The 21,340-nt window shown below is 45.1% G+C and overlaps 1 protein-coding gene across 4 annotated transcripts in view; it reads right to left on the bottom strand.

Moving 5' to 3' along the window:
• Window positions 1-21,340, bottom strand: part of cep350 (centrosomal protein 350) — a 173,482-nt gene that overhangs the window by 89,139 nt on the left and 63,003 nt on the right. For all 4 annotated transcript variants that reach the window (XM_052011681.1, XM_052011680.1, XM_052011682.1 and 1 more), the window contains 2 exons: window positions 14,792-15,417; window positions 11,820-11,941 (listed from right to left, as the gene is read on the bottom strand). In XM_052011681.1, the coding sequence (XP_051867641.1) occupies window positions 11,820-11,941; window positions 14,792-15,417 (748 nt within the window). The remainder of the gene's footprint in view (window positions 1-11,819; window positions 11,942-14,791; window positions 15,418-21,340) is intronic.

The following is a 21,340-nucleotide window of genomic DNA, read 5'->3' as shown; positions in this document are numbered from 1 at the left end:
GAGTGGAGTGTTTCCAACATTTTCTGTTTTTATTTCAAGTCTTTCACTGACAGTTTAGATTCAGACACTGCAGCTAATTGGCTCTGCTTTAACACCAATGGTAACCAATTTATTTTGGATGGGTTAAAAGTGTGCAAATCCATATAGAATCAAGAAATTTTAATTCTCTCAGCATACCTATCTGTAATGGGAATCTAGCAGCTAATTACTCAAGGCCAAAACAAGGGTCAAGGCCAAAACAAGGGTCAACAAATGCTGATTTGTTTCTTAAAGATGTTTGTGTGAACTCCACAAATGAAGCACGACCAGTTCAGCTTTTGCTTCCTCCTTGCGCAAAAAAAAATTTTAAATATCTAAGGCATCCTTAAACTCCGTTGGTGTGGTTTTAAAAGCCAACATATGACAACCAGGAAGCAATTCTTCTTCTTCCTATTCACCAAATAATCTATTGTTGTGAGTGCTGCAATCCTTATGGGGCCAGGACTATGACACTGTATTTTGTTCACAGGCAAACTAATGGAACAAGACAAACCAACAGTGTCATTTAACAAGAACTGATGAAGAGACACAAATTTAAATAGATTGACAGCATTCATCAAGGACACCCATTCATTTGTCATATCAAGTCTGATACAGTGATTGCGAAATGAATTGTGTGTCTGTTTTAAAAAGATACAGCCTACCACATTGCCACACGTTGCTCAGTGCATAATGCAAATCATTGCTAAAATTCATTGGCACTGGCAATACTGTTTCCTAGAAGCTCACTAAACAAATGGCACGTGGTTTGAAATTAACAGATACTCTTTGTGAGAATGCTTTACAATAAGAACTTGTGTAGCACTCCGCAAAACAATGTTTCACTTCTCTGCATGCCAACTGCTGCCAGATAAAGAGAATCAAGCTTGTATTTTTGTTAATTTTTTTTAGTGCAGTAAAATATCTTACCCAATTCACAGATCAGTGACAATCAAAAAATCAAAATTTGATATAGAACTGCAAAAACCCATACTAGAATGGGTGACCAAAGGCTGGTTCAAATTAGGCTTCCAGGACTATAAATACAAAAGTGGCATGCAAAAGTTTGGGCACCCCTGGTCAATATTTCTGTTACTGTGAATAGCTAAGTGAGTAAAAGATGACCTGATTTCCAAAAGGCATAAAGATGACACATTTCTTTAATATTTTAAGCAAGATTACTTTTTTTATTTTGAAACTGTAAAAGATGGAAATACCATAAAAGGAAAAGGGACTGAAGCAAAAGTTTGGGCACCCTGCATGATCAGTACTTAGTAACACCCCCTTTGGCAAGTATCACAGCTTGTAAATGCTTTCTGTAGCCAGCTAAGAGTCTTTCAATTCTCGTCTGGGGGATTTTCGCCCATTCTTCCTTGCAAAAGGCTTCTAGCTCTGAGAGATTCTTCGGCTGCTTTGCATGCACTTGTGGCGGCCCACATACGTGGAACTCGAACCGCCATTGGGCGCCGCTGGCGCATGTGCAGAAGTGCGTCTTGAACTATCTCCCGGGGTCAGACCTTCCGGGAACGTTCTGACATGGTTGGGGCCCGCGCAGTGGCAGGGGCTTGTGGGTAGAGTGTTTTGGTGCGCTTTGGTGTGGTTGAAGTAAAGTTTTTGGAGATCAGCTCTCTCTGCCTCCGCGTCGTTTTTTTCCCCCGTAGCGCCATGATCGGCCACATATTGGTGACCCCGACATTCCAGATGGCATCTGGAACCGACGACACAGTGCCCAGCCTCGAGTTCGAGCAACTCACACAGCGCGGTTGCTCTGAAGCTCCCGACTTTCTGGGCCACTCAGCCCCACGTTTGGTTCGAGCAGGCTGAGGCCCAGTTCGCCATCAGAGACATCACATCCGACGCCATGAGGTACTACTACGTGGTCAGTGCGCTCGACCAGGACACATCAGGCCAGATCATCAACTTCCTACGCCAGCCACCAATGGAGGACAGGTACCCTAGGATTAAGGTGCTCCTGATCTGTACTTTCGGACTCTCCCGCTGTGAGCAAGCCGCGCGGCTCCTACACATGGACGGTCTGGGCGACCGCACGCCATCAGAGCTCATGAATGATATGCTGGCGCTCATGGATGGCCATAAACCATGCCTTTTGTTTGAGCAGTTGTTCCCCAAGCAGCTGCCAGAGGACATTCGCCTCCTCCTCACGAGGACTGCAGTGACCCAAGGGGGGTCGCGGCCAAAGCAGACGTCCTTTGGTAGAGCAAGCAACGTGGAGCAGCCTCCAGCAGCCAACCACGGCTGCGTGGCCCAAAGCCCAGGCCCCGCAATCGAAGCTGTCGAGACCCATGGGTGAGAAGGACGAAGCTTCGGAACAATGGTGTTTCTTTCACCGAAGATGCGGTTCAGGCGCACGCCGCTGCCATCCACCATGTGCCTTCCCGGGAAACACCGGGGCCAGCCGTCGCTAATGGCTACGACGGCTGGCCACTGAGACAGCCTCCTCTACCTCTGGGACCGACGCTTCAGGTGGCGCTTCCAGGTAGACACCGGGGCCGAAGTCAGCATACTTCCCCCCTCGAACATGGACACTCATAACGCGGTCCCAGGCCCCGAGCTCACCGCTGCGAACGGCGCCAGCATTCGAACATACAGCTCGCGAACCATCCCACTGCATTTCGGGTCCAGCCATTTCACTTGGACTTTCACGTTGGCAGCGGTGTCGCAGCCATTACTAGGGGCAGATTTCCTACGGGCCAACTGCCTCCTTGTCGACCTGAAAGGCCGGCGTTTGGTCCACACCAAGACATTCCAGACTTTCCAACTCCAAGCTTCTCCAAGCCAAGCTACCGGCCCTCCACCTGGATTCTGTGACCCTCTTGGGTAACGAATTCGCCAGGGTGTTGGCGGATTTCCCCTCCATAGTCACCCTGCAGTTCTCCACGGTCGACGCCAAACACGGTGTGCAGCACCACATTCCTATGCAAGGACCGCCGCTGCACACCGAGCTCACAGGCTCCCACACAACAAGCTCCACCTTGCCAAGGAGGAGTTCCGTAAGATGGGAGGAGGTGGGAATTGTCCGCCACTCAGACAGCCCGTGGGCATCCCCGCTGCACATGCTGCCCAAGTCCACAGGAGGGTGGAGGCCCCGCGGAGACTACAGGAGGCTCAACGACACCACAACTGCCGAAAGGTACCCGGTGCCCCACATCCAGGATTTCACAGAGAACCTACACTGAGCGACCATCTTCTCAAAGGTCAACCTGGTCTGCGGATACCATCAGATCCCAGTGCACCCCGACGGCGTGCCCAAAACAGTCCTCATCACCCCGTTCGGCTTGTTCGAATTCCTGAGGGTGCCTTTCGGTCTCAGGAATGCAGCCCAAACTTTCCAAAGGCTCATGGACTCGGTGGGACTCAGCCTGGATTTCGTTTTCATTTACTTGGATGATATCCTGGTGGCCAGCAGTTCATGTCAAGAACACGTGGCACATTTGTGCCAGCTCTGCCAACACCTAAGCAACCACGGACTGGCAATCAACCTGGCAAAGTGCCAGTTCGGGCTGACTGAGATCGACTTCTTGGGCCACAGGGTTAACCGACATGGCACAGTCCCCCTACCGGACAAGGTCCGGGCCATCCGCCAGGTCCCCAAGCCCCGCACGGTCAAGGGCCTGCAGGAGTTTGTAGGGATGGTCAACTTTTATCATCGGTTCGTGCCAGCGGCAGCACGCATCATGAGACCCTTGTTCAGCAAGGCCAAAGAGGTGGCATGGGACATGGAGTCCACGGAGGCGTTCAAGCAAGCCAAGGAGGCGCTGGCAAAGGCGACCCTCCTATTACACCCGAGAGTTGATGTACCCACGGCACTCACCGTCGACGCTTCTGACACGGCTGTTGGCGGACTCCTGGAGCAGCTCGTTGATGGCCAGTGGCGACCACTCGCTTTCTTCAGCTGGCACCTACGGCCACCAGAGGTGAAGTACAGCGCTTTTGACAGAGTTGCTAGCGCTCTACCTGGCTGTCCAGCATTTCCAGTATTTCCCCGAGGAAAAGGAGTTCGCCGTCTATACAGACCACAAGCCCCTCACCTTCACACTGGCCAAGATATTGGATCCATGGTCAGCTCGGCAGCAGAGGCACCTGTCCTTTATTTCAGAGTTCACCACGGACTTCCGTCACATCGCGGGGAAGAACAACGTCATCGGTGACACTGTCTCGCCCCTGCCTCCACTCAGCGGGCATAGCGTCCTCAGGCATCGACTACGCAACACTGGCGGAAGCACAACAGTCGGACACCGAGATCCCAGCTTACCACACCGCTGTTTCAGGACTCCAGCTGGAAGACGTCCCCATCGGCCCGGCAGCGATTCGACTCCTGTGCAATGTGTCTACTGGCAGACCCTGGCCCGTGGTACCAGCAGCATGGAGGCGCCAGGTGTTCAACGCGCTGCACGACCTGGCCCATTTGTCCATCCAAGCATCTATCAAGCTCATAGCAGACAGATTTGTCTGGCACGGTTTGCTCAAGCAGGTCAGACACTGGGCCAGGACCTGCGTACACTGGGCCAGGACCTGCGTACACTGCCAGACCGCCAAAGTCCAGCGGCACGTGAAGGCTCCCCTGCAGCAGTTCCAGCCTACGCACAAGAGGTTCCAACACATCCACGTGGACATCGTCGGCCCCCTGCCAGTATCCCGGGGCGTCAGGTTTACCATGGTGGACAGGTTCACCAGATGGCAGGAAGCCGTACCGCTGGCAGACACGTCCACCGAGTCCTGCGCCAGGATGCTCATTGTGAACTGGGTCGCCAGGTTTGGCATCCCTATGGACATCACCTCCGACAGGGGAGGGCAATTCACATCTGGTTTGTGGACAGCACTGGCACAGCTCCTGGGCACCCAGCTGCATCACACCACAGCATACCATCGCCAGTCCAAAGGTTTGGTCGAGCGGTTCCACCGGCATCTCAAGTCGGCCTTGATGGTGCGCCTCAAGGGCCCCAACTGGACAGATGAGCTTCCCTGGGTTTTACTGGGCATCCGCACAGCCCCCAAGGAAGACCTGGGCACCTCCTCGGCGGAGTTGGTCTACGGCGCTCCCCTGATGGTCCCGGGCGAGTTCATACCGGGGTCCCGCAGTCCGGAAGAAACTCCGGCAGAGGTGCTGACGAGGCTGCAGGACAAGGTAGGGAGCCTGGCACCGGTCCTGACCTCCAGGCATGGTCCCATGCCAGCCTTCACCCCTAAAGACCTCCAGGACTGTGAGTATGTTTTTATTCACAGGGGTCTGCGCAAGTCACCTCTACAGCGACCATACGAAGGACCCTTCAAAGTGATCCGGCACAACGGATCTACGTGTGTCGTGGAGGTGGGTGGCCAGGAAGAGACTTTTACAATGGACCTAAAACTGGCAGCCAATGAGGGTACCCACACCCCACCGGCATGGCCGGCCACCTCAGCAAGCCACACTTCCCTCATGGACATTTCTGGGGAGTGTGGCAGCCCACACACGCAGAACTTGAACTGCCATCGGGCACCGCGGGCACATGCGCGGAAGTGCATCTTGAACCATCTCCTGAGGGCAGACTTCTGGGAATGTTCTGACGTGGTCGGGGCCGGCGTGGTGGCGGGGGCTTGTGGGTAGAGTTTTTTGGCGCGCTTTGGTGTGGTTGAAGTAAAGTTTCTGGAGATCAGCTCTCTCTGCCTCCGCATCGTTTTTTTCCATAGCGCGCCGTGATCAGCTACACACTGCTCTTCTAAGGTCTATCCGCAGATTTGATGATTTTTAGGTCGGGGGACTGTGAGGGCCATGGCAAAACCTTCAGCTTGTGCCTCTTGAGGTAGTCCACTGTGGATTTTGAGGTGTGTTCAGCATTGTTATCCTGTTGTAGAAGCTATCCTCTCCATCTTCAGCTTTTTTTTTCTTTTACAGACTGTGTGATGTTTGCTTCCAGAATTTGCTGGTATTTAATTGAATTCATTCTTCCCTCTACCAGTGAAATGTTCCCCATGCCACTGGCTGCAACACAAGCCCAAAGCATAATCGATCCACCCCCGTGCTTAACAGTTGGAGAAGTGTTCTTTTCATGAAATTCTGCACCCTTTTTTCTCCAAACATACCTTTGCTCATTGCGGCCAAAAAGTTCTATGTTAACCTCATCTGTCCACAGGACTTGTTTCCAAAGTGCATCAGGCTTGTTTAGATGTTGCTTTGCAAACTTCTGACGCTGAATTGTGTGGTGAGGACGCAGGAAACTTTGGAGAAAAAAGGATGCATGCAAGACAGCCCAAGAACCTCACAGAACTAGAAGCCTTTTGCAAGGAAGAATGGGCGAAAATCCCCCCAAACAAGGATTGAAAGACTCTTAGCTGGCTACAGAAAGGGTTTACAAGCTGTGATACTTGCCAAAGGGGGTGTTACTAAGTACTGATCATGCAGGGTGCCCAAACATTTGCTTCAGGCCCTTTTCATTTTTTTGTCATTTTGAAACTGTAAAAGATGGAAATCAAAAAGTAATCTTGCTTAAAATATTAAAGAAATGTGTCATTTTTAACTTTGTGCCTTTTGGAAATCAGGTCACGTTTTACTCACTTAGCTATTCACAGTAACAGAAAATTTGACTAGGGGTGCCCAAACTTTTGCATGCCACTGTACATGCTAAAAATAGATGTTTGAGGTGACTGCATAAGTTTTTGCAAATGTTGCCAGATAGCTGGTATGCAGACTTTCTCCCAAGTCCATTAAATATTGCAACCAGTTCAGGGTGGCATCTAACATTGTAAAAGAGAACTTTCTCATTCAAACATTTGGCATCCATCCCTGTGCATTCAATGGTCTCATCTGACCATGCTGTGGTTGTTATATTAATACTTTAGCAAAGAGAACCTGTTCTTCAGACAAGAACAGTTCTTGTCTCAGCTCATCTGCTGCTAAAGCTTTGTTTCTAGCATTGCTTCTAGACTTGACTATTAAAATGCACTTCTGGCCGGACTCCTGCCTTGCACTCTATGAACCAGCTTACCCAAAACTCAGGAACCTCCCTCCTAATTCAATACCAGCTTAACCACCACTCCTTGGCTTGCTGATCAACACTAGCTCCGAGTCATGGGTTTAAGGTTCTCATTCTGGTACGCTGAAGAGGTAGTAGCAGGAAGAGAGAGATTTAGAACATAGAACATAAAACATAGAAAACATACACCACAATTCAGGCCCTTCGGCCCACAAGGCTGTGTCGAACATGTCCCTACCTTAGAAATTACTAGGCCTACCCATTGCCCTCTATTTTTCTCAGCTCTATGTTCCTATCCAACAGTCTCTTAAAAGACCCTATCGAATCTGCCTCCACCACCGTTGTCAGCAGCCCATTCCACGCACTCACTACTGAGTAAAAAAACTTACCCCTGACATCTCCTCTGTACCTACTCCCCAGCACCTTAAACCTGTGTCCTCTTGTGGCAACCATTTCAGCCCTGGGAAAAAGCCGCTGACTATCCACACGATCAATGCCTCTTATCTTATACACCTCTATCAGGTCACCTCTCATCCTCCATCACTCCAAGGAGGAAAGGACAAGTTCACTCAACTTGTTTTCATAAGGCATGCTCCCCAATCCAGGCAACATCCTTGTAAATCTCCTCTGCCCCCTTTCTATGGCTTCCACATCCTTCCTGTAGTGCGGCGACCAGAACTGAGCACAGTACTCCAAGTGGGGTCCGACCAGGGTCTTATATAGCTGCAACAATACCTCTCGGCTCCTAAATTCAATTGACACTATCGATGAAGGACAATACACCATGTGCCTTCTTAACCACTGAGTCAACCTGCGCAGCTGCTTTGAGTGTCCTATGGACTCGGACCCCAAGATCCCTCTGATCCTCCACACTGCCAAGGGTCTTACCCTTAATACTATATTCTGCCATCATATTTGACCTACCAAAATGAACCACTTCACACTTATCTGGGTTGAACTGCATCTGCCACTTCTCAGCCCAGTTTTGCATCCTATCTATGTCCCGCTGTAACCTGTGACTGCCCTCCACACTATCCACACCACCTCCAACCTTTGTGTCAACCGCAAACTTACTAACCCATCCCTCCACTTCCTCATCCAGGTTGTTTATAAAAATCACAAAGAGCAAGGGTCCCAGAACAGATCCGAGGCACACCACTTGTCATCGACCTCCATGCAGAATATCACAAGATCACAAGATAAGGGAGCAGAAGCAGGCCATTCGGCCCATCGAGTCTGCTCCAAGGAAAAGGGAAAAAGAAAGAAAAAAAAAACCACTCTTTGCCTTCTGTGGGCCAGCCAGTTCTGGATCCACAATGCAACGTCCCCTTGGATCCCATGCCTCCTTACTTTCTCAATAAGCCTCACATGGGGTACCTTATCAAACATTTAGCAATGGTATTCCAAAATTTGTGGCCTAGGCAGCTGAAAGGCTATCAATGGTGTTAAATAATGACCCACAAGAAGCTAGAATTGGAAGAATGTAGGTCCCTTTGCCCAATTACGAATTATGACAAGCATTTCACTGAATACATGGAAACCCATGTTGAATACTAGAATGAGGGAGCCCTCTGCACTTGAGTTTCAATATCTGGTGGCCAAAGAATGCTGTTGCATACCAGCTATCTGGTAATATCGCAAAACCGCTTACCTCAAAGACCTGCCATTTTTGGTGTGTGTTTATAACCTGGTTATAATTCCAAATATATACTTCCAACACTATTAGTTATGCAGTGGTTGCGCATAGACCAGATTTTAGTTTCACTTTGCCAATTTAATTAAGGATAGGAAGATGTTGAATCCTTCTGCCTGAAATCAAAGGCAAGAGTATGTTTTAAAAAAGTGAACACTTCTGCAGTTTAGTCATAAACTGAATTTACATTCGAGTAGGACAGTTTCCATTGTACTCCAGGTCTAGCCAGTAAATGTCAGATTCATAAGCTCTTGCATATCCTTCTGTGGAATCCCTTCTTTATCAATATCAATATACAAGCTATGTTTCCTACTGAAAATCCTTCAAAGATGACAACAGGCACCAGAAAATTGGATACCAAAATTTCTGAAACGTGTTTTAAAAAGTACTTTATCATCACCAGTACACAAGATAAATAAATCCAAAAATAAAACCAGGCATTTCTCTGAACTCTAGCCAGGCAATGCAGATGTAGATACATCTTAAAAGGTGTTATGTATTGTCAAACATCAACAGTTTCCAAAAACCATACTGGGAAGTTATCTAACGATGTGGGTAATACACGAAGACTGATGACCAGACATACCCCATAGCAGAATCAAGTTTGGGTAAGATAACAGTTGGGATTTAATCATTTACATTAGCAGGTGGGATAAAATCAGGATTGAGCTCTGGCCCTCCATAGGAAAAAAAAAGACTGCCAATATTTGCAGTAAAACATATACAACAGAAAGCAAGAAATCCTTCTTGGGTTGGGGTTTGGGAAAGCTAACATGTTTACTTCCCACACCTTCCTTCTATACTTTGAGTTTTCTTCATCTGCTCCTCACATTACCACCATACTCGTTTCTCACCACTGGTATTTCTGGAATTTTGGCAATTCTGGAATTTGGAACCTCAGCTGTCAGAAAATTGGTAAATTGCACAGAAACTTTAATAATCACCTGCAAAACCCTGCAATATTTCACAATGTCTCCATTGCTGACATGCTGACTCGGATATGCCAGAGTCATTTCTATTAACACTAACTAAATTTCACATAAATTCTTTCCAGATCACCTACTTTTCCCGAACACTGCTGAATTATACACTCGTCAAAATTTATCTGAATTCCCTCCCAAAACCACTTTGCCACTTCAGCACACTCCCTTTTACATTGGTCCTCAAAAACTGTGCAAAATATTGCCGGATAATGACCGTGAATGCCTCAAAACATTTTACCATTTATATACAAAATATTTAAGTTATTAATTTCAACTAATATTCTGCAGGTTAATCATGCTGGCGACCATTCTCAACACTGACGCCCCACAAGACTGCGTCCTCAGCCCCCTACTCTACTCCCTATACATGCATGGCCATATCTGCTCTAATTCCATCTACAAGTTTGCAGATGATACCACTGAGATAGAGAGCTTAGTGACATGGTGTCATGACAACAACCTTTCCCTCAATATCAACAAAACAAAGGAGTTCATTGACTTTAGAAGGGGTACAGTGCACATGCTCCTGTTAACATTAAGTGTTGAAGTTGAGAGGGTTGAGAGCTTCATGTTCCTAGGAGTGAACATCACCAATAACCTGTCTTGGTCCAACCATGTAGACGCCACAGCCAAGGCGGCTCAGCAGCGCCTCTACTTCCTCAGGAGGTTAAAGAAATTTGGCATGTCCTCTTTGACACTCACCAATTTTTATCGATGCACCAACTGAAAGCATCCTATCTGTATTCATCATGGCTTGGTATGGCAACTGCTCTGCCCAGGACCGCAAGAAACTGCAGAGAGTTGTGGACACAGCTCAGCACAGCATGGAAACCAGCCTCCCCTCCATGGACTGTCTACTCGCTGCCTCGGTAAAGCAGCCAGCATAATCAAAGACCCCACCCACTCCAAACATTCTCTCTTCTCCCCTCTCCCATCAGGCAGAAGATATAAAAGCCTGAAAGCATGTGCCACCAGGCTCAAGGATAGCTTCTATCGTGCTATTATAAGACCATTGAATGGTTCCCCAGTATAATAAGATGGACTCTTGACCTCAATCTACCTCATTACGACCTTGCACCTTATTGTCTACCTGTACTGCACTTCCTCTGTAACTGCTACACTTTATTCTGCATTCAGTTAGTTTTTAACCTTGTACTACCTCAAGGCACTGTGTAATGAATTTATCTGTATGAATAGTTTGCAAGCCAAGTTTTTCCACTGTACCTCATTACAAATGACAATAATGAACCAATTCCAAATATTTTCATTAAAAATCCGCAACAGAAAGTTTTACTCGAATTGCAAATGTAAAGCTCTATGAAGTGGAAGAATTTACATGCAACTTGGTTGTTAACCAATAAGTGGAAGAAAATTGACCTTAAGGGAGACTTGCTATTGCCAAAGATGAGAAAATTTGAGAAAGCAATTACAAATGCAGTGAACCTTTAAGGGCTCTATTGGGGATTTATGATGTTCCAACTCAAACAAAATTGCTAAAAAGAAAAAGTGTGCGAGTGTAGAGAAAAACAAGAATAACCCAGAACAGAGAAAGTAGGAAACATGCAAAGCAGGTTGGCCAGTGAGTAAGTTCTGTAAATAAATACCAAGATACAGTTTTGACCATCGTAGCCTAAGGCAGCATATAAAAAGGTGAATAACATCAGAATAAACTAACTAGAATTCTTCAGCCTTGGAGGCATTTTAGAAAGAAAGTGCCCCAAGCTCAAATCAACTGAAATACTTCGACAAATTGCCCCACTGCTCTTGTTTGGCAAGGGACCATGTACCTGGTTTCATTCAATAAGCAGGTGGCTATTGTAACAGGAAACAGATAGCTGAGACCAATGGCACGAATCACTTATATGGTGAACTCAAGACATTATGCCAGTGGCAGAGAACAGGAATGCAAATAAGTGGGGAAGAGGCATTTGTTTTGCATTGTCAATATTCAGATTAGAGGCTGAAAAAATTAAAAGACAAAAATACTTGGGAAAACAAGTGAACAATAACAGGTGGCGAGTATTGATGGAATGCACCTCATTTTGATTCTTTCCATGAATAAAGTTATGCACAATCTAACTGTGGATTAATAGATTAAATCTAGTTAAAAAGGCGCACTAGTTGAAATATCTTCAAATGCAAAATGCGTCTTACCTGCCAGGAGGCTGCCGAGACTCGGAGAGAGACATGTCACTGCTCGACGAGGCACTAAGGGGGCGATCCTGTCCTTTGTTCTCTTTGTCAGATTCTCCTGAAGGCTGGTAGACAGTCTTTGGCTGAAAAAAAAATGAACAGAAAACTATTATAGAGACCCAACAATATTAAAAAACAAAGCCATCTCTTAATAGCATGTGACTCAGAATGTTACAAAGAAAATTTTGTACTGAACCTGCTTGGCCATCCAGCACCAGATTTGGTTGGTCCACATCAAAAGAACCTTATCAAGGATCTGTGAACTTGATTTAGTAAAATTGAGATTGCCCATTCAGCTCTCTCTGGTACTAACCTTCCAGATCCACTTACCCATCTTAAATTAGAACATTATGCTAAACCCTATTCTCTAGTTTCTTTGTACCTCTAAATTAATTTGGTGAGACACACCTCCTGGTCTCTCAATGACAACCATCCAGGCTAAGCTAATGCTAAGCATTTCTTCTTCTCTACAAAGTTCTTGAATGTATAGTGGCATCCTAAATTTATCTTTCTGTAATTTCACACCTGAAACTCAAGTTGAGGTTCTGACCTGTCACAGCACCAAAATGGTTGTAATCAACATTACCAAAAGCAAACCTGACAACAGAAGCTAGAAATATTGTCTACAAAACACATTCAAGGCTTTTTCTAATTGAGTGTCACATGCTATTAAGAAATAAATGACTACTGTGTGCACTCTTTGATCTATCTGCATCCAAGCTCAGGAATTCAGTCTACTTTGTCTTCAAAAGTTCTCCCAAAAATCAGGTATATTTCAGTAATGCATCCTAATATCTCCCCTGGCTCAGTGTTAATTATTATCTGATAACACTTCTATGAATGCCTTAGAATATTTTCCTATATTAAAAGGTGCTACACAAATGCAAGTTGTTGTTACATCAGGTTCAAGATTAGCACCTACATTGCTGGTCAAATAACATCTTACACCATAATAGTGACAAATTAAGTAAAAATACAACATAACATACTGTATTTTTTTTAAAATCGGTACATTAAAATGAAAAGGCAAGTCTGAGCACCTTATAGACAGAGACAAAAGCATTTATAGTAGGGAATAAGGAAATGGTAGAGGAAATTAAACAATTACTTTACACTCATCATGGAAGACACACATAAAATAGATATATTAGAGAATCAAGGACCTAGTGAGAATGAGAAACTAAAGGAATTAAGTATCAGTCAAAAATTAGTATGAGAGAAGCTGGTGAACTTGAAACTAATAAATCTCAAAGGCCTGACTATTTACATTCCAGAATTTTGAAAGAGATGGCTTTAGACATCATGGGTGCTCTAGTTAAAACTTTCCACAGTTCTATAGATTCTAGAATTGTTCCAGTTGACTGGAGGGGAGCAAAGATGATCACATTATTTAAGGGAGGGTGGGAGAGAGAAAACTGAGAATAACTGACAGTGATATAGGGAAATGGTGGAAACTTTAATAAAGGATGTAATAACAGAATATCTTGTAAACAATAATTGGCTTGAGAAGAGCCAACATAAAAGGAAATAATCTGCTAGAGTTCTTTGCAGATATGAATAGTGGAATAGATAAGGGAACCAGGGAGGTGGTCAATGTGTTTTTTTTGGGAAGGCATAAGTTCCTGCACAGGAGTTTGGCCAACAAGGTCAGAACATATGGAATTGTAGGTAATGTAGGACATGAATTGAGAATTGGTCATCACTGAGAAAACAAACGGTAGGAATATATGGATTGTTCTCAAGTTAGCAGGCTGTGACTAGTGGGATACTGCAGGGGTCAGAGCCAGAGACCCAACTTTTAATAAATCTGCATCAACAATTTGGCCAAGGGGATCAAATGTCATGTTTCAGTTTGCTGAGGATACCAAATAAGGTGGAGTTGCAAGCATGGAGAATGGTGCAGAGGCTTCAGGTGGACTTGAATATGGTGAGTGGGCCAGAACACGGCAGACAGAATATGGAAAAATGTGGTCTTCCATTTCAGTACACATGATGGAAAAGCAGAGTATTTGTTAAATGGTGAAAGCTTGTGATGTGTTGATGTCCAAAAGGGATCGAGGTGTGCTTGTAACATAGTTGCTGAAAGCCAGTATGTGGGTGCAGCAAGCAATTAGGAGGGAAAACTGTATGTTAGATTTTACAAGAAAAATTTAAATAGAAGACTAAAAGTCTTACTGCGGCTTTACGTGACCTTGGTAAGACTGCATTTGGAGTATGCAGCTTTCATCTCCTTGCCCAAGAAAGGATAGTCTTGCTGTAGAGGGAGTGCAGCAAAGATCCGCTAGATTGGTTCCAAGGAGGGTGGGGATTGCTGCATTAGGAGGGTTTGTACTGTATTCTCTGGAGTTCTGAAGAATGTGAGAACTCGTCGAAAGGTACAAAATTCTTAAAGGGATTGACAGACTAGATACAGGGAGAGTGTGTCCCCTGGCTGAGGAATCTAGGATCGGGGCAGTTTTAGAATAAGGGATAGGCATTTAGGATGGATATGAGGAGCAATTTCTTCATTTAAGGAAGCCTTTGAAATTCTTTACCTAGAGTGCTGTGGAGGCTCAGTCATGGTGTTCATTCAAAACAGATATGGATAAATTTCCATGTATTAAGGGAATTCAAAAAATATAGCGATAGTGCTAAAAAAAATGCCACTGAAGTAAGAGATCAGTCATGATCTTAACAAAAAGGGGGAGCAGCCTCAAAGGCCTACTCCTACTTCCTTTTATTTTTACTAAATTTATATGCAACCCATTTGATAGGCTCTGGTACTGCAGGCTCAAACATTTGGATACATTGGCTTGCATGAAAAATTAGTTTAATCTTGCTAGCTCAGGTCTCCCTCCATGGTCATTTACAACCTCTTCTACTCTTCGCTATGTGAGGGAAGATTTTAAATTACATCAATCAGAAACAGCACATAGCTGCATAAAAGGGGTTACCTGTTTCTCCTCTGGTACTGGTTGGTTGGGAGGCGGCTCATTAAACTTCGCCAGCTCAGTTACACATTTTGAGAAAGTCTCCTGTAAATATTTCTGGCACACTGGTTCCGGCCTAGGCTTCGAGAAGGCTTCTTTTTGTTTCCTGTAGAGTTCTTGCAATCGTTTGTTCTTTTGTTCCATTGCTTCCTTCTGAGCTTTCTTCTCTTCTGTCTGCCTCTTCTTCCTCTCTACTTGTTGTCTGGCAATATATTGCCTTACCTCCTCTGCATCATAATGCCTCAATCGCTTCAGCTGCATTTCAGTACTCAGGTTGGACTTCTCCTGCTTTCTCTTAATTGGGCTCACACTTCTGCAGAAGGCACGGCCTCCTGTAATCTGTTTGCCACCTTCCAAATTTGCCTTTTCTTCTGAACCTTTCCGAGTTCCCTCAAGCTGAAGGTCATCAAGGATCTCTCTTACTTCGGCTGACAGCGCATGTGTATTCAGCACTTCCAGTTTGTTTTGCCCCTCTTCCTTTCTCCAGTCATCCCCCAATGGCTGCTTTGCTGTGCGAGGCTCAGAGCTTCTGGGCCTCGACTTTCTGGAAGTTTCGAGTCTAGGGTCAGGGTCTGCTCTTGTGGCATTTTCTATGGATAGGGCAAAAAAAACAAGAACCTAGCGTCAAACAAGATGGGGAGGAGATAACGAAGTTTAGGAACAGAAGATAAGAGTTTTATAAATCATGTTATTCAATCCCCAAATTATGTTTATAAATTACACAAATAGATACTACTTTATTATATCCGGCCAGACCCAAGTGCAAGAACAGAACAAAAGGGCTTTTGACATGGGATTCAATTACAGCCTTTCACATACATAGGATCTGATACATTATCATCACTGGCATACAAAAATATGTTCCTACACTGATACAATGCTGTCAAAATGGAAGGGCTCCTGCCAACAAATGAAATTTGCCATTCAAATCATAACATCATTTAGCTCCGCAATAAATCAAGTTTCCAAGAGAACATTAAGCTGCAACTACTTGGAAGAGGTGCAAGTGAAAGGAATAAAAGGAAGTTCTTTTGTAGCATGACAAGTAATAGAATATTTCATATCATAAATTAATTTTGAAATTTACTAGGAACGGCAGAGTTAGACTTGATTTTGCATACTCGCTCAACAATTTTAAGTCATCCCATCACTTCTCAATTCATCTTAACCCACTGCAAGATATTAAAATTGTCAGAGATGAGCCCCAAAACAGGCTTTGACCCACCATTCATACTGACTATTAAGTACCCATCTATATTATTCCCATCAAAATCTGACAGTAATGGGCTAGATTGTGCAGACTAAGCCAGCAGTTCCAAATAGAACCCCTGATGTTCAGTTGTTGAAATTGAACTTCTGGACACCAGCATGTGATTCAAACATATAGGTCTCACTTGCTAATGAACTCAAAAGACAAATTTGTCAGCAACTCTGATGCTTTCTGTGGTGTGACTGCAATCTTACTGAGATTCCCCAGTGTTACACTGGGGGATACTGCCATTAGAATCCTGTGCCACGATCAAAGAATCTCCTCCCAACTCCCCACCATCCCTCAATTATTTCAAGGCAAAGATTCGAGGCTAAGGTCATTACACGTCATCCACTGTAAATAGTGTCAACAGATATGTCAGGCAAGATCTCCCCTTAGTGAAATGGTGCTAACTTTGCCCTATTTTATCATGTACTTCCAAGTTCTCTGAAATTTCATCCTTGATAATGGACTCTAAAATATTACCAACCACTGAGGTCAGGCTAACCCAGCTTAAACAGTGTCTCCTCATAGCTGAAATGGTCCATCCCAGACAACATCCTGGTGAATCTTTCCTCTACACCTTCTCCAGTGCAATCATATCCTTAGTATAGTGTGGCAGCCAGAATAGCAGAGAGTACTTAAGCTGTGATCTAAGCATAGTTGTGCTATTACATCCCTACATTTTTATTCTATGGTCTGGCTACTGAAGGCAATTCAGCAATATGCCTTCATTACCATCTTATCTACCAGTGCTTCTACCTTCAGGGAGCTGGGTGTAGGAAGGCCAACAGTATTATTGTCTATTGATGGAGGAATTGAATACAAAAGCAGGGAGGTTATGTTTCAGTTATATCAGGTCATCAGGAGATAATATCTGGAGAACTGTGTTTAGTATTGGTTCCCTGATATAGGGATGTTAATACGTTGGAAGCATTACTAGATCTGGAACTGGCACGTTATCAATGAGGAAAGGGTGGACAGGCTAGACTTGCTTCTGCTTGGGACTAGAAAAGCGAGAGTAGCTTGGTTGAAACATCCTAATGGTCATTGATAAAGTGGATGTGGGAGGGATTTTCCCCATTAGATAATCTAGAACTAGGGAGTCACAAGTTAAAACTAAGGGGTCGCTCATTTAAGACAAACAATGCAAAATTCTGAAGGTCATGCGTCTCTGGAATTCCCTTAGAGTCAGGGTTGTACAGTGAAGAAGCAGGCCCTTTGGCCCATCACATCCAAGCCAACCATTTTGCCAATCTACACTAATTCCATTTGCCACCATTAGGCCTTGTCTCTTCACGTGCCTGTCTAAATCTCTCTCAAACATAGTGATTGCATCTGATTCACCTCCTCTGGTAGTGCATTCCAGATATCAACCAAGGCCGAGCTTAGTGGAATGGTGTCATAACAACAACCTTGCCCTCAATGTCAACAAAACAAAAGAGCTGGTCATTGACTTCAGGAAAGGGGGCAGTGTACATGCACCTGTCTACATCAATGGTGCTGAGGTCGAGAGGGTTGACAGCTTCAAGTTCCTGGGAGTGAACATCACCAACAGCCTGTCCCGGTCAAATCACGTAGAAGCCACGGCCAAGAAAGCTCACCAGCACCTCTACTTCCTCAGGAGGCTAAAGAAATTTGGTTTGTCCCCTTTGACTCTCACCAACTTTTACCAATGCACCATAGAAAGCATCCTATCTGGATGTATCACGGCTTGGTACAGCAACTGCTCTGCCCAGGACTGCAAAAAACTGCAGAGAGTTGTGGACACAGCCCAGAGCATTACGGACACCAGCCTCCCCCCCTTGGACTCTGTCTTTACCTCTTGTTGTCTTGGTGAAGCAGCCAGCATAATCAAAGACCCCATCCACCCAGGACATTCTCTCTTCTCTCCTCTTCCATCAGGTAGAAGATACAGGAGCTTGAAGGCACGTACCACCAGACTTAAGGACAGATTCTACCCCACTGTGATAAGGCTATTGAACAGTTCCCTTATACAATGGGATGGACTTTGACCTCACGATCCACCTTGTTGTGACCTCACACCTTATTGCACTGCACTCTCTCTGTAGTTGTGAAACTTTACTCTGTACTGTTATTGTTTTTAACCTGTACAACATCAATGCACTCTGTACTGACTCAATGTAACTGCAGTGTGTAATGAATTGATCTGTACGATTGGTTTGTAAGACAAGCTTTTCACTGTACCTCGGTACAAGTGACACTAATAAACCAATACCTATAAGCATCAGTGAGACTGGTAGCACATGTGGGATCGTCAAGTTATAAAAGAAACACCAGGCAGAGTGGCAGCAGCCATCGAGAGGTGCTGAGAAGTCGAATTGCTGCTGTCGAGGTCAAAGTGCACACATTGATGAACGTCTGGCTTCAGTGAGGAGAGGGAGTAGTGACCAGATATATCTTTTTCTTCTTTCTTAAAGTGATTGGGAATAAAGGATATGGAAGCCAGGACAGTGGTATGCTCCTCCTGCAGTATATAGATTAGGGACATTTCCAATATCCCTGGTGACTCTACCCGCCAGAAGTCCGTCCAGCTGCCACTCCTGACAGACCACAGAGCAATTGGTGTTGTGGCTGTGTTCACTATGGAGTATCCAAGATGCAAAATATGTTGAAGATAGTATGAGTTGGTCACAGCACAGCTGTGAGAGAGATGGGTGACCATGAGCAAGGGCAGGTAGGTAGTATCTCTGCTGCCTGCCCTCACTACCCTTCCTGTGGTCACTCGTGGTCATTCTCCTCTCAAACAGACATTTGTTTTGATACCATGCAGGGGGGGGGGGGGTGGCGGGCAAAAGGTTGGGAAAGAAATGGCATCTCAGAAGTGACAGCAACAGCAAAGTTTACAGCACCACAGTTGATTCTGATGCAATGCAGGGAGGGAAAGTCATGAAGAGCACTAATAGTAGGGGATTTGTTAGTGAGTGGAATAGACCCCGTGGCCAAAAGCAAGAGTCCACAATGGGCTGTTGCCTCGCTGGTGCCAGGATCATGGACGTCTTGGAACAGGTACAGAACATTGAGGTAAAAGGAGAACAACCAGAAGCTGTAGTACATGTTGGTACTAACAACCTAGGTAGAAAGGTAGACAAGCTCAATGTCAACAAAACAAAAGAGCTGGTCATTGACTTCAGGAAAGGGGGCGGTGTGCATGCACCTGTCTACAATGGTGCTGAGGTTAAGAGGGTTGAGAGCTTCAAGTTCCTGGGTGTGAACATCACCAACAGCCTGTCCTGGTCAAATCACATAGATGCCATGGCCAAGAAAGCTCACCAGCACCTCTACTTCCTCAGGAGGCTAAAGAAATTTGGCTTGTCCCCTTTGACTCTCACCAACTTTTACTGATGCACCATAGAAAGCATCCTATCTGGATACATCACGGCTTGGCACAGCAACTGCTTTGCCCAGGACCGCAAGAAGCTGCAGAGAGTTGTGGACACAGCCCAGAGCATCACAGACACCAGCCTCCCCTCCTTGGACTCTGTCTTTACCTCTCGTTGTCTTGGTGAAGCAGCCAGCATAATCAAAGACCCCACCCACCTGGGACATTCTCTCTTCTCTCCTCTTCCATCAGGTAGAAGATACAGGAGCCTGAGGGCACGTACCACCAGACTTAAGGACAGCTTCTACCCCACTGTGATAAGACTATTGAACGGTTCCCTTATACAACGAGATGGACTATGACCTCACGATCTACCTTGTTGTGACCTTGCACCTTATTGCACTGCACTTTCTCTGTAGCTGTGATACTTTACTCTGTACCGTTACTGTTTTTACCTGTACTACATCAATGCACTCTGTACTACCTCAATGTAACTGCACCGTGTAATGAATTGACCTGTACAATCGGTTTGTAAGACAAGTTTCTCATTGTACCTCGGTACAAGTGACAATAATAAACTAATACCTTCAGAGCAAACTTAGGGAGTTAAGCAGATGTTAAAATGCAGGACCTATAGGGTCGTAATATCACAATTACTCTGTGCCACATGCTAGTGAGGGTAAAAATAGTTGGACAGATTAGATGATTTCGTGGTTAAAGAACTGGTTTACGAGACAGGGCTTTAGGTACTTGGATCATTGCAACAGATTCTGGGGCAGGTGGGGCCTGTACAAGGAGGTCAGATCTGAAGTGGAAGGGACAAATATTCCAACACGGAGGCTTGCTCATGCTACTCAGGAAGATTTAAACTAATTTGGTAGGGTGTAGAAAACTCAGCAGCAATCTGAAAGGTGGGAAGACTGATGCAAATGTAGAGGATAAATCAAGTCCAGTGGGCGGAAACAGAGGCAGTATAGGGAACACGGGTGGAGGGATGGGGGGGGGGGGGTGGGCAGGGTGCTGGTAGGTTCAACTGCATTTACTTTAATGTAAGGAGCCTCAAGTCCAATGACCTTAGAACATTGAATTATGATATTAATGCAATCACAGAAATGTGGTTGAGTGAAGGGCAGCTTAATGTTCCAGTATACAAAGGGTTCAGGTATCAGAGAGGGAGATACAAAAGAGAAGGGGAAGTCACACTGTTGACTAGAGAGATCATCACAGCAATATGTAGAGAAGATATCCTGAAGGGATTGTCCAATATGGCCATATGGGAAGAACGTAAGAATAAGAGAATTATCACTTTACTGGGTTTATACTATAGGCCTCCCAACAGTCAGCAGGAATTAGAGGAACAGATAATGTAAGCAAATTGCAGAAAGGTGCAAAAGCATTAGGGTTATAGTGCTGAGTGATTTTAACCTCCCCAATATTGAATGTGACTGCATTAGTGCAAGGGGCTTACATGTGCCCAAGCTAGTTTTTGGAGACATTATGTAGTCCTACAAGACTAAGCGTTGTACTTGACCTCATCTTAGGAAATGAAACTGGGCAAGTGTGGAAGTACGAAACTTTCATAAGTTTCACATCCGAAACTTCAATACCCCAGAACATTAAACTGCCAGTCCTACCCTTTCTTCAGGAACATTTTTATCATTGCAATAATATTGTAATCCCAAGTGCTGATCCATGCTCTAAACTCATTTAATTTACCTGCGAGGCTCCTTGCATCAAAGTAAATATTGAGCCTGTCAGCCATCCCATACTCCCTAACCTGCCTGTCTGCTCTGCCCACTGTACTTGCTTCCTCAAAAGGATGATAGAAAACAAGTCTTTCACTATTTTTAAGACACAGGTAGCTATTGATAAGCAAAGGAGTGAAAGACCTGGGTGAGGCAGGAGTGTGGAGTTGAGATTA

The sequence above is a fragment of the Pristis pectinata genome, chromosome 3 (genome assembly GCF_009764475.1).
Source record: "Pristis pectinata isolate sPriPec2 chromosome 3, sPriPec2.1.pri, whole genome shotgun sequence".
NCBI lineage: Eukaryota > Metazoa > Chordata > Chondrichthyes > Rhinopristiformes > Pristidae > Pristis > Pristis pectinata.
Note: the sequence above shows the minus strand (reverse complement) of the source record. Positions and strands in the feature narration are given on the sequence as shown.